The 14112-nt window shown below is 48.9% G+C and overlaps 1 protein-coding gene across 3 annotated transcripts in view; it reads left to right on the top strand.

Annotated features, from left to right (window-relative positions):
• Window positions 1–14112, top strand: part of FARP1 (FERM, ARH/RhoGEF and pleckstrin domain protein 1) — a 285816-nt gene that overhangs the window by 258708 nt on the left and 12996 nt on the right. For all 3 annotated transcript variants that reach the window (XM_053563575.1, XM_053563573.1, XM_053563574.1), the window contains exons 17-18: window positions 6158–6239; window positions 10652–10889. In XM_053563575.1, the coding sequence (XP_053419550.1) occupies window positions 6158–6239; window positions 10652–10889 (320 nt within the window). The remainder of the gene's footprint in view (window positions 1–6157; window positions 6240–10651; window positions 10890–14112) is intronic.

Genomic DNA, 14112 nt, shown 5'->3' with positions numbered 1-14112 from the left:
TGAGATGATTGCGGAAAATCCAAACTCAGTCATTGTTTTCTGAGCCTGTCCCTCTTTGCTTCAGCCAGAACAGGGCTACTTTTGTTTGAAGAAAGTTTTCACTGCTTTTGAACACAAGAGCATACAAAGGGGTTAAGCTATTGGTCTGAAAGAAAACACAGTGAAACACACTGGAGGCAAGGCAGTGTGGCCCACATTTTGTTTATCCTTTAAAATGTTGTGTCTGTTTGTATTGAAGGCAAGAAAGACACACAGGGACGCTGTGATCTTCCGTTCGTACTCCACCCCGAGCAGGCTGTTCACTGTCTGGTGAGGGTGACAGCGATGATGCTTGTTGGTGATTGTTTCCTTTTAAACTTGAGTAAAATTTTATGTTCTCCAGCGTAGCCTGGAGCTAGTTCTGCTCTGATTTTCAGCTTTCTCCATCACTCTGTAGCTCACTGTGCTTCACACGGAAACTGCCTCTCTCAGGCCAGTGATTGGGGGAGCAGGGGGCGCGGTGCTCTACAGGGCGTTTCAACAGGGCCATCTCCACATTGCCCACAGGTGCGATGTGGCTCCGTTCTAGGGTGTTTTAATACGTGCCATTAACAGGGCCAAACCCAGGTACTAACCCTGGGGCTCATCCGGACACCATCAAACCTGCCTATGGGCCAGGCATGGTGGCTCGTGCCCACAATCCCAGCACTCTGGGAGGTTGAGGCAGGAGGATAACTTGAGCTCAGGCGTTCGAGACCAGCCTGAGCAAGAGAGACCCCATCTCCACTAAAAATAGAAAAACTAGCCAGGCATGGTGATGGGTGCCTGTAGTCCCAACTACTCGGGAGGCTGGGGCAAGAGGAGTGTTCACATCCAAGAGTTCAATGTTGCTGTGAGCTATGACACCACGGTTCTCTACCCAAGGTGACAAAGTGAGACAGTGTCTCAAAAAGAAAGTTATGTCCGTTACTGGGCATAACTTTTGCACTTGTTACTCAACTCAATGTGGTGCCAAGCCTTAGAAGGAAGAAAGCCACAGATCTGTGCGACCAAAGGGTGTAACCATGGGCTCCAGGGTAACTGAGAACATAAGGCTCTGTCTCCTGGGTCACTTGCAGTCACCTGCGGGGATGTCACCTAGATGTCTTCTCCAAGTGAATGGGACTGTTCTCTCTGTGGGCTTCAAAGGATGCTGAAATCTATCAAAGATATGGAAATCCACATAGATTGCAGGTGGTTAATATAATAATATATATTTAACATACAAGGTACATAAGGGTGTCCCAGAAGTCTCCATACACAGGAAAAATGGGAAGTTGTAGTTAAATGTGCCTTTTACAAAGAGGTAGCCAATACATAAAGAATATTTTATAAAATTGTATAATGATTATTTTGTACTTATCATTTTCCCCATTGGTGGTGACTTTAGGGGTGATTTGGGATACTCTGTAATAATATACCCTATTACTTTGACTGACTTGTTTGTGGTTTGAACCCAGCCACCCTCCCCACCCCAGGTATGGCTATTAGATTTGTCTTTACCCACTTTCTCATTCACACACTACCCTTTTCCTTCCATAGGCATACAACATACATAATTATGTGTATTTTTTTTTTTCATTTAGAGAAGTGGTTCTCAACCTTCCTAATGCCACGGCCCTTTAATACAGTTCCTGTGGGTCGCGACCCCCAGGTTGAGAACCGTTGATTTAGAGTCTTAGAAACTACAAAGAACAGTAAGAATGAGGGTGTGGTGTTTATTTTGCACGGAAGGACGGTGGGGCTTCTACAAAGCAAGTCTTTTCAGGGTGGGAGGCTCAGAGAGAGATGATACTTAATTTTGTGGCTAGGGGATGGGCATTGAATAAACATGGGATTATATCAGGCCACTTGGAATACCCAGGGTGTTGTTCACTGCCTGCTTTCGTGGTAAGGAGTCTCCTCAGTCTCTTTACCAACGTTAACTGAATGTTAACTGCTTTCTAGAAAACACCCTTCCAGAGGGAGACCACCTCCTGGGGCTAGTGATGCTTTGCAGGAGATTTGGGAGATTTTATTGCCAACAAGGTCATCTGCCCACTGTAAACTCTTGTTTCTGTTAAGATTCTAAGCGTGTTTTATGTTGACCCTGCATTAAGGGCGTGCACAGGAGGCCCCTGCACTGGAGCAAAACCCCAGGGTGGGTTCTCCTTCCGCCCTCAGAGGGAACCATGGGGTGGAGCTCTCACAGTCTGCTCTGTAGACAGGCTTACTTGGTCACCCATGGAAAAGTGGCCATTTTCACGTTCTTCTTCCTGCCTGTTGGTCATTCTGCTGCCGAAGCGCTGACTGGCACACAGGGCGGTGATGGACTCTTTATACAAGGTCAGGACGGCCTCAAAGTTCATGGGATGTGTGCATGGAGATGTGTGTTCAATCCCACAACCTGATAACATGGAGTCAATCCTGGGAGTCAACTAATCTCATTGCACAAGTCAGAATTTAGCATTGAGGCAGCTTTTTTAGGAGACTTCACATGGTTTTCCTAATCAGAACTGTCAGAAGAATTTCCATCTTCATTGCTGTGTGGTAATTACACAGACAACAAGTATGTGGCCCTGCCCTCCAAACAAGGGCCCTTTTCTTGTGAGGTTGACATCCGGAGGGTGTTACGGAAGACTTATATAATGACTTCTTCATGTTCTTGATAAGCAAATGACCTTTCAACTGTTCATAACAAAACGATTGTTTTGTGTTTGTAGATTTGTGGCAGTAGCATGTAGAGAAAGTGAACCCAGGAAGCCGTGTCTACCTGGGGCAGCAGGTTCTGTTCCCAGTCCCTTGACTTTGACTGGGCCCTGCTGTGTGAGCTGGCGGGGAAAGAACAGGAGGGACAGACTTGCTTGTTCTGTCTGCAGTAACTTCATGTCCCCCCAGACTGTTCTTGCCACACCACCTGGAATGACCCCCTTTAAATTTAGGGATATCAGTGTCTTCCCTGCCACACAGGGGACTGATGCCACTAACCCAGAGCCGTTTCTAAAATGAAAGCTGCTGAGGATTTAAAGAAAGAGAAGCGAGAGGATGCAGGGAAGAACATCCCCTCAAGTTCAGGGTTTTAACATCAGTAAATTTTCTCTGAATAAGTAATTGGCAAAAGAACAGAGGAAGCGAAATACATGACTTTGGCCTTCCGTGCTCACCCCCACCACCCTCACCAGTGTCCTGTTTCCAGCACTTCATTTTCTCCTGGACAGAGAAAATGATCTAGGAGAGACAGCAGGTTGCTGTTACGTCTGAAGCCAGATGTTCTCCCTGTTTCTTCTCCTGCCCAGCCAATCCACACCATTCTTGTTAAAATATCTAAGTGACATCCTCTGAACTCAAGACCATTCTTGCAAAACGTTGTCGAATGGTGTGCCCACCTGAAAATTCTGGGGTCAGTTATTCTAGTTGCAGACAAGTAGCTATGTGCCCACAAATGAAGTACAGATGGTGCTTTGTCTCATGTTATGGCTGGGTGATCTTTAGTCAAGGTCAGGTCATTCTAGCTCATTAGCTGTGTCCTCCTTTGGAGTGACGATCTACTTTGTTCTCCACGGAATGCAGGGAGGAGAAGGAAAAAAACCTTTCCAGCCCTTCAAAGAGCCTTGTGTGATGTTGAAGGTGCAGGGAGGTGGGTGCTTCTAAAGTGGAAGCTGTCTGTTTCAGGCTGGAGCCCCCCCATCAAGTTACTTTCCTCTCTGCTCCAGTGTGAGGAAGGGCAGTCAGGGTATGGGGCAGCAAAGATGGCCAGATGATAGACTTCAGTGGCAAGAAAAGGTGAATAACCATTGGCTAAACGGCCAGAGACCCCTTGGCCCTGAACCTGCTGGGATAGAGTAATTTGCAATAGTAATTTACTGAAGAATGTGTCCAAAGGCGAGCCTGGGTCCAAGTCCAATGCTGAGCACTCCCCACTGATCCCATTTGGAGGGAGAATAGCTGGGGAGCAGGACATGTGAGGTAACAGGCTTCCAGCTTAGGGTAGAAGAGTTACATGACTAAGAATGAAAATGGACCAAGAGAATTGGGTTCTGGAAGTAGGATCGTTAGCCCGGTTGGGAACACCTCGAGTTTGACATCCCCGTGGGTCATTCAGTTAGATCCCTCTGGAAGGTCTGAGAAATGCAGTACCTGGGTCAGTATCTGGAGAACACATCGGGGTGTAGATGTGGCATCATGAAAAACCATGGTGAAGAGAAGGGGTTAGACAGGAGGAGCTAGAGAGAAAAGGGAAGGTGACCAGTGATGGATCCCCTCAGCACGCTTGGAAGTGGCCTGAAAGAGGGAGGAGTGGCCACAAAAACTGAAGAGCTGCCCGAAACAGAAAGGAGGGAGCAAGGAGGGAAAGGCTTCCTGAGCGCGGGCAGGGCTGAGTAGTCCCAAGAGAGTGAACGGAAGGAGGCAGCTCAGATAACTTCGGGATTGCGTAATCTCCCAGAACCATTCACGCAGAAGGTAGAAGCCATGTTTGGAGAGGTAATTAAGGCAGCTAAGAGGAGGCAAAACTTGAGGAGTCTCTGTCTAGGCGGAAGAGAAGGGAACAGATTGGAGACAACACACCCAGGAGTGACGGGGAGAGCCCAGGACGGGACCGGGGAGCCTGCAGGATGCTCTCTCCCCTTTTTTTTTTTTTAGAGAAGTTTTCATTACCAGAAGGTTTGGGTGCCGCCAGCCTCCCCTGGAGTGCAATTTGTTCCATATGCTGGTTGGAACCAGTGGAATAACAGTGCCATCGATTGTCTGGTCTGTGGGCCAGGAGCAGCCCACGTGTCCTCCCACTGCCCCTGGGTCTGCTTATTTGTCCTCTGTGCTCCTGAAGACCCTTGATGACTTAGACATGGAGTCAGCAGTCGGGACAGCTCTGAATGCCCCAGGGGAAGCCATGGCTGTCATTGCAAAGGGTCTTCAACTGCTGCATCTAGGAGTTGAATATAAACTCCAGGGCGGTTTTATTCTGCTCTGAGCACCTCTCAGCCCTGCGCTCTGACTTTTACTTGTTTTGTTTTGTTTAATTTATTCTTTTTAATGTAAGTTGGCTTCTAGCAATGCTGACCAGTTGGTTTGAAGATATTAGCCAGGTGGATGGTTGAAAATCGTGTTTTAATTATCTCTGGGAAATTCTTTTCTCCTCAGTGGGTTATTAGCAGATACACACAGGCACCGTGGCGGGGTGTGTAGACTCAGAGTCAGTCCTAATGATAACAGACTTTAGACTAGCTACTTTATTTCTTTGTGCCTCAGTTTCCTTAGCTGTGAAAATGGGTCCTGCCTCAGAGGCTGCTGCTGGATCCATGTCATGCTCAGCATGGCGCCTGGTGCACAGACAGCACTCAGCAGATCCGCCTCTGCTGTCACTGCTACATTTCTCTCTGTTGTTTAAGGCCCCGAATAACCAACATCGGCTGCAATGGTGAACCACAGGAGAAGGAACATATACCCAGATATGGAGCTCTGGGGCCCACCCCCAGCCAGTCTGGGAGGACCCCAGCTCCTCTCTCCCTGGACCACTCAGCGCACCCTCTCCTGAGTCCTTTGCCCCACTCACTCATCAGTCCCCTGCGCGGCAGGGAAGACACGCGTGGGTCTCCTTATTTCCTCAGTTATTACTTTTTTTCTTCCCAGGGGCTTTCCAGACTTCTTGGTCTGCTTCAGACTAAAGCCTTTTGGAAGCACAAACCTTAATTTCCTACAAGTGTCAGTTAGTACCCAGCTGCAGAATAGGATCCGTTTCATGAGCTGGTTACTAGACGTGATCTGTGCTGATCTGGCAATGCTAGAATCACTCAAGTGTAGGTAGAAAAGAATTAATGTAAAATAAGACCGATTAAAAAAGTAACCTTATTGTATGTACCCTCATATTAATCTGAAATAAATAAATGAAATATAAATAGTGGGGGAAGCATCAGAGGTTGGTTCTACTGTCTTCTTCCAAGCACAGGTAGAATTTGTTGTCTGCAAGATGAGTGGGGTGATTTTAGGGTCTCCTTCCAACACTAATACGCTCTGACCCTGTGAGAAGCTTTGGACATGTCGGGGAGCAGGGTACAATGAATAGGTAATTGGGAAGGAAGCCAGGGGTTGGTGTTTGTGTCCGGAGCGGGGCAGGTTGTCACCCCTAACGCTGTGTATCTGCAACCCTCCACCTTTGCTCCAGGGAAGGCCGCTCAAATGCCCACATCAGAGGAGATTACCAAAGAATCGGGGACGTCATGCTGAAGAACATTCAGGGCATGAAGGTGAGCTTCGGGCTGGGGTGGAGCAAGCTCACCAGGGAAGGCGAGGCTGGGACCACAGGGATGTTGGCTACACTCCCTTGCGTCACCTCTGCACTCAGCTCAAAGTGACTGTTTAGGTAAACTATCCTTCCAGCCCTTCTAGATAATTTTATTTTGAAGCATAAAGGAAAATCCAGTCACTTTGGGGAAAGCGCACTTGGTGGTTTTATTGTTTCAGAAGCTCCTTACTATACCCAAAACAGGTATTTTCTGGAAACAGATCATTTAGCAATTAAAAAAAAAATGTAGATATAACATTATTTGGTTGACCGAACATTTCATTTTCAGTCACTTGTTTGGCTTCTTCTAAGCATGATAAAAATACTAGATTTGGAGCTAGGTAGGAATTCCAGTAAATTCTACCACTTTAAATCAGCATACAAGGCAAATATGTTTTTAACCATCCCCCAATGTCTCTGATGATATAAGAGTGAAAGTATACCCACAGAAGTCCATAGACACCAAACCGATACCCTGTTACACTTTTGAAAACTGCCTCATGTCTCATATCTGAAATGTTTTATCTTTTTGTTTTCATTTTAATCTATTAGTAATTCCCTTAATATAGAATATTTTAGTTCATGCAGTTTGTGTTTGCATTTTAAAGCAGTCTTCCAGTATCTCAACTGCCAGAGCCTAATAACCTTAAAAACTAATCACTGCCCGGAGCAAACTGATAAGCCCCCAGAGGAGGCAGACGCTCAAACCTGCATCCGTGTCCTCGTCCCAGTCCATCAGCCGCCTGTCTGTCCCTTGTGCAGTGTCCTCTCCAGATGAGGCACTCAGGGAATAAAAGTTACCAGTGGGGTTTGAATTAATCCCGCTGAATATGGCTAAGTGGCTCCCCTTAGAGTGATAGATCTCATTAGGTAGAGATGAGGGAAGGTGGGTGGGAAGTGGCCCAGAACAGACAGGACCATTGACGGCCACTCAAGATTTCCTGTCAGTCTCTTTCTCTTAACAAAGATCAATAGGTTATTTGCCAGATTGCAAGTTATTGTTCAGCTTTTCATTGTGTGCGAAAAGCAACATTCTGCAGTTTGGGGCGGTATCAGAGGGAGGCCCAGGGAGTGATCAGGATTGCAGAATGCTGTGCGTCAAGGAAAAGCAAGAATCATCCAAGACGTCCCACAACTGCGGCATTTTTAATGGTGTAAACAAAGGTTAATGCACAAAATTCAGATGTACCAGTAATTGACACCTTTTCAACTTTCCATGGTAGCTTTAAAAATTTATCTGTAGACTCTGTTGCCCAGGCTGGAGTGCTGTGGCCTCAGCTTAGCTGCTGCCACCGCAAACTCCTCAATCCTCTTGCCTCAGGCTCCCAAGTAGCTGGGACCACAGGCACCCACCACAACGCCCAGCTAATTTCTCTATTTTTTTAGTAGAGACAGGGTCTCACTCTTGCTCAGGCTGGTCTCTATTCCTGAGTTTAAGCAATCCTCCCACCTTGGCTTCACAGAGTGCTAGGATTATAGGCACAAACCACTGAACCTGGCCAATATGTTTTCTTTTTTAGAGCAATTTTAGGTTTACAGAAAAATTGAGCAGATAGTACAGAGAGTTCCCATACTCTTCCTCCCACCCCCACTCACAGTTTCCCCTCTTATTAGCATTTTTTGCAATGGTGTGATACATTTGCTGAAATTGATGAACCAGTATTGATATGTTATTGTTAACGAGAGGCCAGAGTTGACATTAGAGCTCATTCTTGGTGGTGTGCATTCTATGGGTGTTGACAAATGTGCAGTGACATGGGTCTGTATGACAGTGTCACACCCAGCACATCTCCATGCTCCACCTGTTCAGCCCCCACCACCCCCCAGATCCCTGGCAGTCACCCACCTTTTCTTGTCTCCATAGTTCAGCTTTTTCTGGAGTGTCACATAGTTAGACCCATACAAGATGTCTCCTTTTTAAACTGGCTTCTTTCACTTTTGAAGAATGTCCTTTTCTCTTTGTTCTATGTCCCAGTGTTGCCGTTGTTTCTTCTTAATGTTTTGCTCCCTTCTTGCGTTCTGCACTTTCTCGGCCCACTCTGCTTTCTCACCACCTCTCACCCTGTTCCCTGCCTGGGGACTGTCCCCAGTGTGCTGTTCACCAGCTCTTCTTTGTCCCCTTCTCTGGCTCGTACGCCAGCTCCCTACTGCTGCCTCCCATGGAGAGCTGATGTCACCCCTCCTCTTCCTCAATCTACTGCAGAAGACCTCCTGAAAACATACCTGGTTTCTGCTCCCAGCACCATCTCTCCTCTTGGATGGGGAGGTGGCATTTCAGCACGCGGCCACTTCCTCTGCCGGCTGGCATCTCAGTATTGTGCCTGTGCCACAGCGTTTCAGCATGGAGCTCTGTGCAAGTTAAATAAAAATAGATGGTGCAGCTGAGAGCCACTGGCAGCCTTTTGGAGAAATTATTGAGTGTTTTTTTTTTTTGTTTGTTTATTGTAGCTGTTGTTAGTTTTTGAGAATTTTTATAAAGCATGAAGAGGAATGACAGAAGTTTCTAGAAATGTGGAAGCCCAGGTTAGCACTATTGTCCAAACCGCTCAGGTGACCTTTGGCTTACAGTGTCTTCCCTGCCATCAGCAGCCTCCAGTCTCATTGCCTGTGGCCAGACTCTCTATGCAGGAGGGAGGTAATATGACTCAGGGAGCCTGGTCGGGCCTTCACCCCCACCGGAGAGTCAGAGCGACCCAAATTGTGATCTCCAGCCCCGACTGTGAACTTCCACTTGCATGCACACCAGCACCTGAGGATCAGTGCAAAGAAGAGAAATGCCTAGGCTTTTGTCTGACCCACCCCTGCCATCCATGCAGGGACCCTCACTCCTTCCTGAACCTTCTGTCTCCCCTGTCTTCCAAAACTCCCAGCACTGTGCTTCTCCCAGCTGTCAGTTTTCGCTCAGTCTTCCCTCCCCTGGACAGCCAGGTCAGCTTCCTGGTGTGTATCTTGCTGCCTGGCGACCCGGCCTCCTCATCTGCCATTTATGTTATGACCAGCAGCAGCATCTGCACAGCACACAAGTGACTGTGCTCAAAACCCTGCTAGTTCCTTTGTGCTTTGGAGAATGCAGTCCAAACCCTTCACCTGATGAAGGAAAGCCTTCCCACCCATGTCCACAGTGATCTTTCTGGACCCTTTTCCCCCCACCCCTTACCTGCTCTTTATTCCAGCCCTAGTGAACTCATGTGTCCATCCAAGACCCCTACCTTGGCTTGAGTGCAGGCATTGCTTTGCTCATTAGTAAATACAGACAAGGCAGTTATTGGACACCTGTTTTGTTCTCCAGGCCCCCAGGACACAGCGACATTATGATGCCCTCTCTCAAAATCAATTAGGGACTACACGTACGGTAGCATTGCACAGAGGTGCACACATGCAAGTGAGGGTGTGTTTAACTGGTACAGTCCAAATGCTTCTGTGAGCTGCACTGACACCAGTTTCCTGGTGTTGAATTGTGCCCTGGTCGTGTAGGACGTCACCCTTAGGAGAGGTGGGTAAGGGATGCCTAGTCCTTCCCCACACGTTTCTTTGCGACTTCCTGTGATCTCTGTTTCAAAATAGAAAGTTAGAAAATAAACCCAGCAGGGGAGGCCGTGTGATGTGGACTAATCTGGACAGATGTGGCTGTAAGTGCAGAAGCACAGAGCAGGGGGCTTTGTGTGCAGAGACTCAGGGCACGAGAGCCTGGCACGCTCTAGAGCAGGGTGGTCAGTGGGTGGCCTGGGGTGAGAGTAGCAGGAGTTGACGCTGGAGCGTCGGGAGGAGTCCCGTGCTGAGCATCGTCTCCAGTGACCTCTTAGAAAGTTCTTTTTGGGGCGGCGCCTGTGGCTCAAGGAGTAGGGCGCTGGTCCCATATGCCGGAGGTGGCAGGTTCAAACCTAGCCCTGGCCAAAAAAAAAAAAGGTTCTTTTTGGTGGCCTGTCAATAAAGTGGAGGGAACTGGAGACACCATCCCAGCCCTGGGCAATGCCAGGAGGAAACGAGGACAGAGATTGCAGGGAAGGAGACAGACAGACTGACGTTTTTAGGAGGGTGAATTGATAGGACTTGGGGAAGGGTTCAGAGACAGACTCTGGAACATTCTCCAGGTTTTTCTATCCCGAGTAGGTGGTTGGTGGTGGCACTGCTGAGGCAGGAGGGCTGGACACACGGGTACCGCTGATGTTGCATGCACAGCCCACAGGTTTCATGGAGTACTCAATGCTACAACAGCACTTTTTTGCATCCCGAGAACTTACTTGAACTATTGAAGCAAATAGCGAAATATGAAAAGTGTAAAACTTAAAGGAAATTAAACAAATGTGATGAAATAAGGAAAGCGTGGGCCATCAGGGCAGGTCACCCACACCTTCCTTCTCTGTCGCCCACCAGCACCTGGCGGCTCACCTGTGGCAGCACAGTGAGGCACTGGAGGCATTGGAGACCGGTATCAAGGGCTCCCGGCGGCTGGAGGCCACGTGCAGGGACTTCGAGCTGCAGAAGGTGTGCTACCTGCCGCTCAACACCTTCCTGCTGCGCCCGCTGCAGCGGCTCATGCACTACAAGCAGGTCCTGGAGCGGCTGTGCAAGCACCACCCACCCAGCCACGCCGACTTCCGGGACTGCCGAGGTGAATGCCAGGGGCCACACATGTCGGGCCAGCTGGGCATGGGGGGCATGGGGGGGATAGAAACTGGTAGAATGTCGCAGCTGTTCCTAATCTTGATCTGATGCTTTCTGTTACATCGTGACCTTCCCTGAAAGAAGGTGCTACTGATCGTTAGGACCCCTCCTCCTTGTCCTTGTGTACACAGCTTCTCCTTTGGTCCTGTGTGCTCCCCCCAGAGAAGCTCCACTCACAGTCCCCCTCTACGAAGCCTCCTGCCTGCGTGGTTGAAACTCATCATTCCACCCTTGGACCGGCCACAGAACGTGGCTTGTCACAGATTCCAGTGCTCATCACTGCCGGGCATTCGTGTGGATAATGCACAGTCACCGTAACGAGCACTTCTCCTGTGTTAACTGTTCATCTTCACAAGCCAGAGGCGTGGGGAGCTTGTTTTACCTATAGGGACTACTGACCAGAGAGGTTAAGGCCTGTCCAGAGTCACAGGCTGTGAGGAAAGGATTTGGAACCTAAACCTAGAACCCGTGATGGCGGCCACCCTACCCTGCGGTCTCAGGGGGATTCCTCCACACTTACCAGCCCCTGGGCCAGCTACTGTGCTGGCATCATGCCACACTCACAGTCTGACTTTTTTAACAGCTTTATTAGACTGGTAGCATTATCCCATTTTATGGGTAAGGAAACTGATGCTTAGAGTGGGAGGAAGGACTCCAGGTCACACTCAGGAACAGGTCAGAGCTGGCCTTCCAGACCACACTTTTCCCACTACGCCATGCATCCTCTTTTAGAATGAAAGTTGTTCTGTCTCATGTTATCCATGGTCTGTTGGCATGTCCACTGCCTGGCCAACCTGTAAGCTCTCCAAGAGTCAGAGTTGTACACAGAGCAGCCCTTTCTGGTAGCTCTTGAATAGCACAGATCTGTACACACACTAGCAGGTCAAGGCCCTGATCTCTGGCCTGAAGTGTGAGAAACACCTCTCAACTCTTCAGCCACCTGTGTCATGTTTTTAAAACTCCATCTCCTTACTCCTTTGCTTAAAATCTGGGTGCCACCTGACTGCCTCAGGGTAAAATCTAAATTCTTTATGATCAGGCCCATCCAGTCTTTCCTGCACCAGCTCTGCATGGAGCACCTGTGTTAGGTGAGGAGGGGGAAGGGAACAGTACAACTCACAAGCAGCTCCGGTGGGGGGGCTGTGACAGAGAAACGCCAACTGGGGCATCAGACCCAGCCTTGGGCCGGGGGCTCTCCAGAGCAAAAGATGTTTAAGTTTAGAGCTAAAATTTAAATGTGTTTTCCTAGTTGTGGAGAATAGTTAGGAACAGCACATATAACAGGTCCAAAGGGGACAGAGACTGTGGAACATTCTAGACAGTAAAGGGAAAGTCTGTGTGGATAAGAAAGAATGGCAAGATGAGGCTGTGGCATAGTAGGCAGCGACCAGGTCCCACAGGGTCTTATAAACACAAGGCCTTATAAGCAAAGGCAAAAGTGTTTTAAGGAGGAGAATGGTGATACAAAGTTTGTTCTAGAAAAGTCCCTGTTAGTGTCTATAATATATAAGGGACTTCTACAAATTACTTTTGATAAAGACAACCCAATACATAGGAGACTTGGCAGTCTCAACCCAATACATTAAGACACTAGCAATTCATGGAAGGGGAAGACAAATGCCTCACAATGTGGTTTGCTGTAGAGCATCAGTCTTTAAAATGAACCACGCTGCCTCTGGCCTCCATGCAGTGGTACATTCTATTCCTCCTGTTGGAAGCATTGCCACCACCTCCTTGGCTTTCCTGGCAAAATCCTTCTCATCCTTTAAGCCTCAGCTTTTGCCAGACACTTGAGGTTGAGCCGAAAGAGCTTACTCTTACTATTCTGGCATTGCCAGTGGGCCATGCCTGGAGGAAATGACCCAAGGGCCCTCCCAGCTCTGAGGACTCCACAGATGTATTTACTCATAGGGATAAGAAAATTTGGTTTTACACATGCTGTCCTTGGCAGACTTGGCCACTTTTCATTCTATTGTTTTTCTAAACCAGTGGTTCTCAACCTGTGGGTCGTGACCCACAGGAACTGTATTAAAGGGCCATGGCATTAGGAAGGTTGAGAACCACTGTTCTAAACAGTCCCCTGATGGAAATAGTCTATCGTTGATAATTAAATGGATAAAAGTGTTGCTTAACTTAAAACATAAAGTGACAACACTGTAGAAAGTTTGAGGAGACAAACTATGTGTGGGTGTAGATTTCCTGAGCTAGAAGGATACTGAACACCCAGAACTCTTCCCAGCATGCCCTGTCCATAGTGCCAAGAGCTGTTCTCAGGCCACGAGCACCTAGACCTGTTCCCAGCATGCCCTGCCCACAAGTGCCTGGACCTGCTCCTAGCATGCCCTGCCCACAGGCGCCTAGACCTGCTCCCATCATGCCCTGCCCACAGGCGCCTGGACCTGCTCCCAGCATGCCCTGCCCACAGGTGTCTGGACCTGCTTCCAGCATGCCCTGCCCACAGGCGCCTAGACCTGTTCCCAGCATGCCCTGCCCACAGGTGCCTGGACCTGCTTCCAGCATGCCCTGCCCACAGGCGCCTAGACCTGCTCGCAGCATGCCCTGCCCACAGGCGCCTGGACCTGCTCCCAGCATGCCCTGCCCACAGGCGCCTAGACCTGCTCCCAGCATGCCCTGCCCACAGGTGCCTGGACCTGCTTCCATCATGCCCTGCCCACATGCGCCTAGATCTGCTCCCAGCGTGCCCTGCCCACAGGCGCCTAGATCTGCTCCCAGCATGCCCTGCCCACAGGCACCTGGACCTGCTCCCAGCATGCCCTGCCCACAGGTGCCTAGACCTGCTCCCAGCATGCCCTGTCTACAAGCACCAAGGGGCCGGAGTGCCACCATCTTTTCCCCCCCGAGAGCCTCCTCACTTCCACCTTACTAAGCATTGTCTCCAGTAAATATTTATTGGACCGAATTGGGTGGTAATGTCAGAAGTTTGAGCAACCCCTAGAGTTTTTCACTGTGGCTGAGACAAAGCATTTTGTGACAAGCCAGAGAGAATTTAATTTGCATCCTCAGAGAGAAAGCAAGAAAACCAAATTCTTCCCTTCCAAAGCTGACATGCTGGGGGGAGGAGGAGGAAGTAGGGTATGCTGGGATGGCAGTTACCTAAATGAGTCATAATATCAATTAGACCCTCTCTCAAAAAGATACTGACTTTGCCC

This window comes from Nycticebus coucang, chromosome 15, assembly GCF_027406575.1.
Source record: "Nycticebus coucang isolate mNycCou1 chromosome 15, mNycCou1.pri, whole genome shotgun sequence".
NCBI lineage: Eukaryota > Metazoa > Chordata > Mammalia > Primates > Lorisidae > Nycticebus > Nycticebus coucang.
Note: the sequence above shows the minus strand (reverse complement) of the source record. Positions and strands in the feature narration are given on the sequence as shown.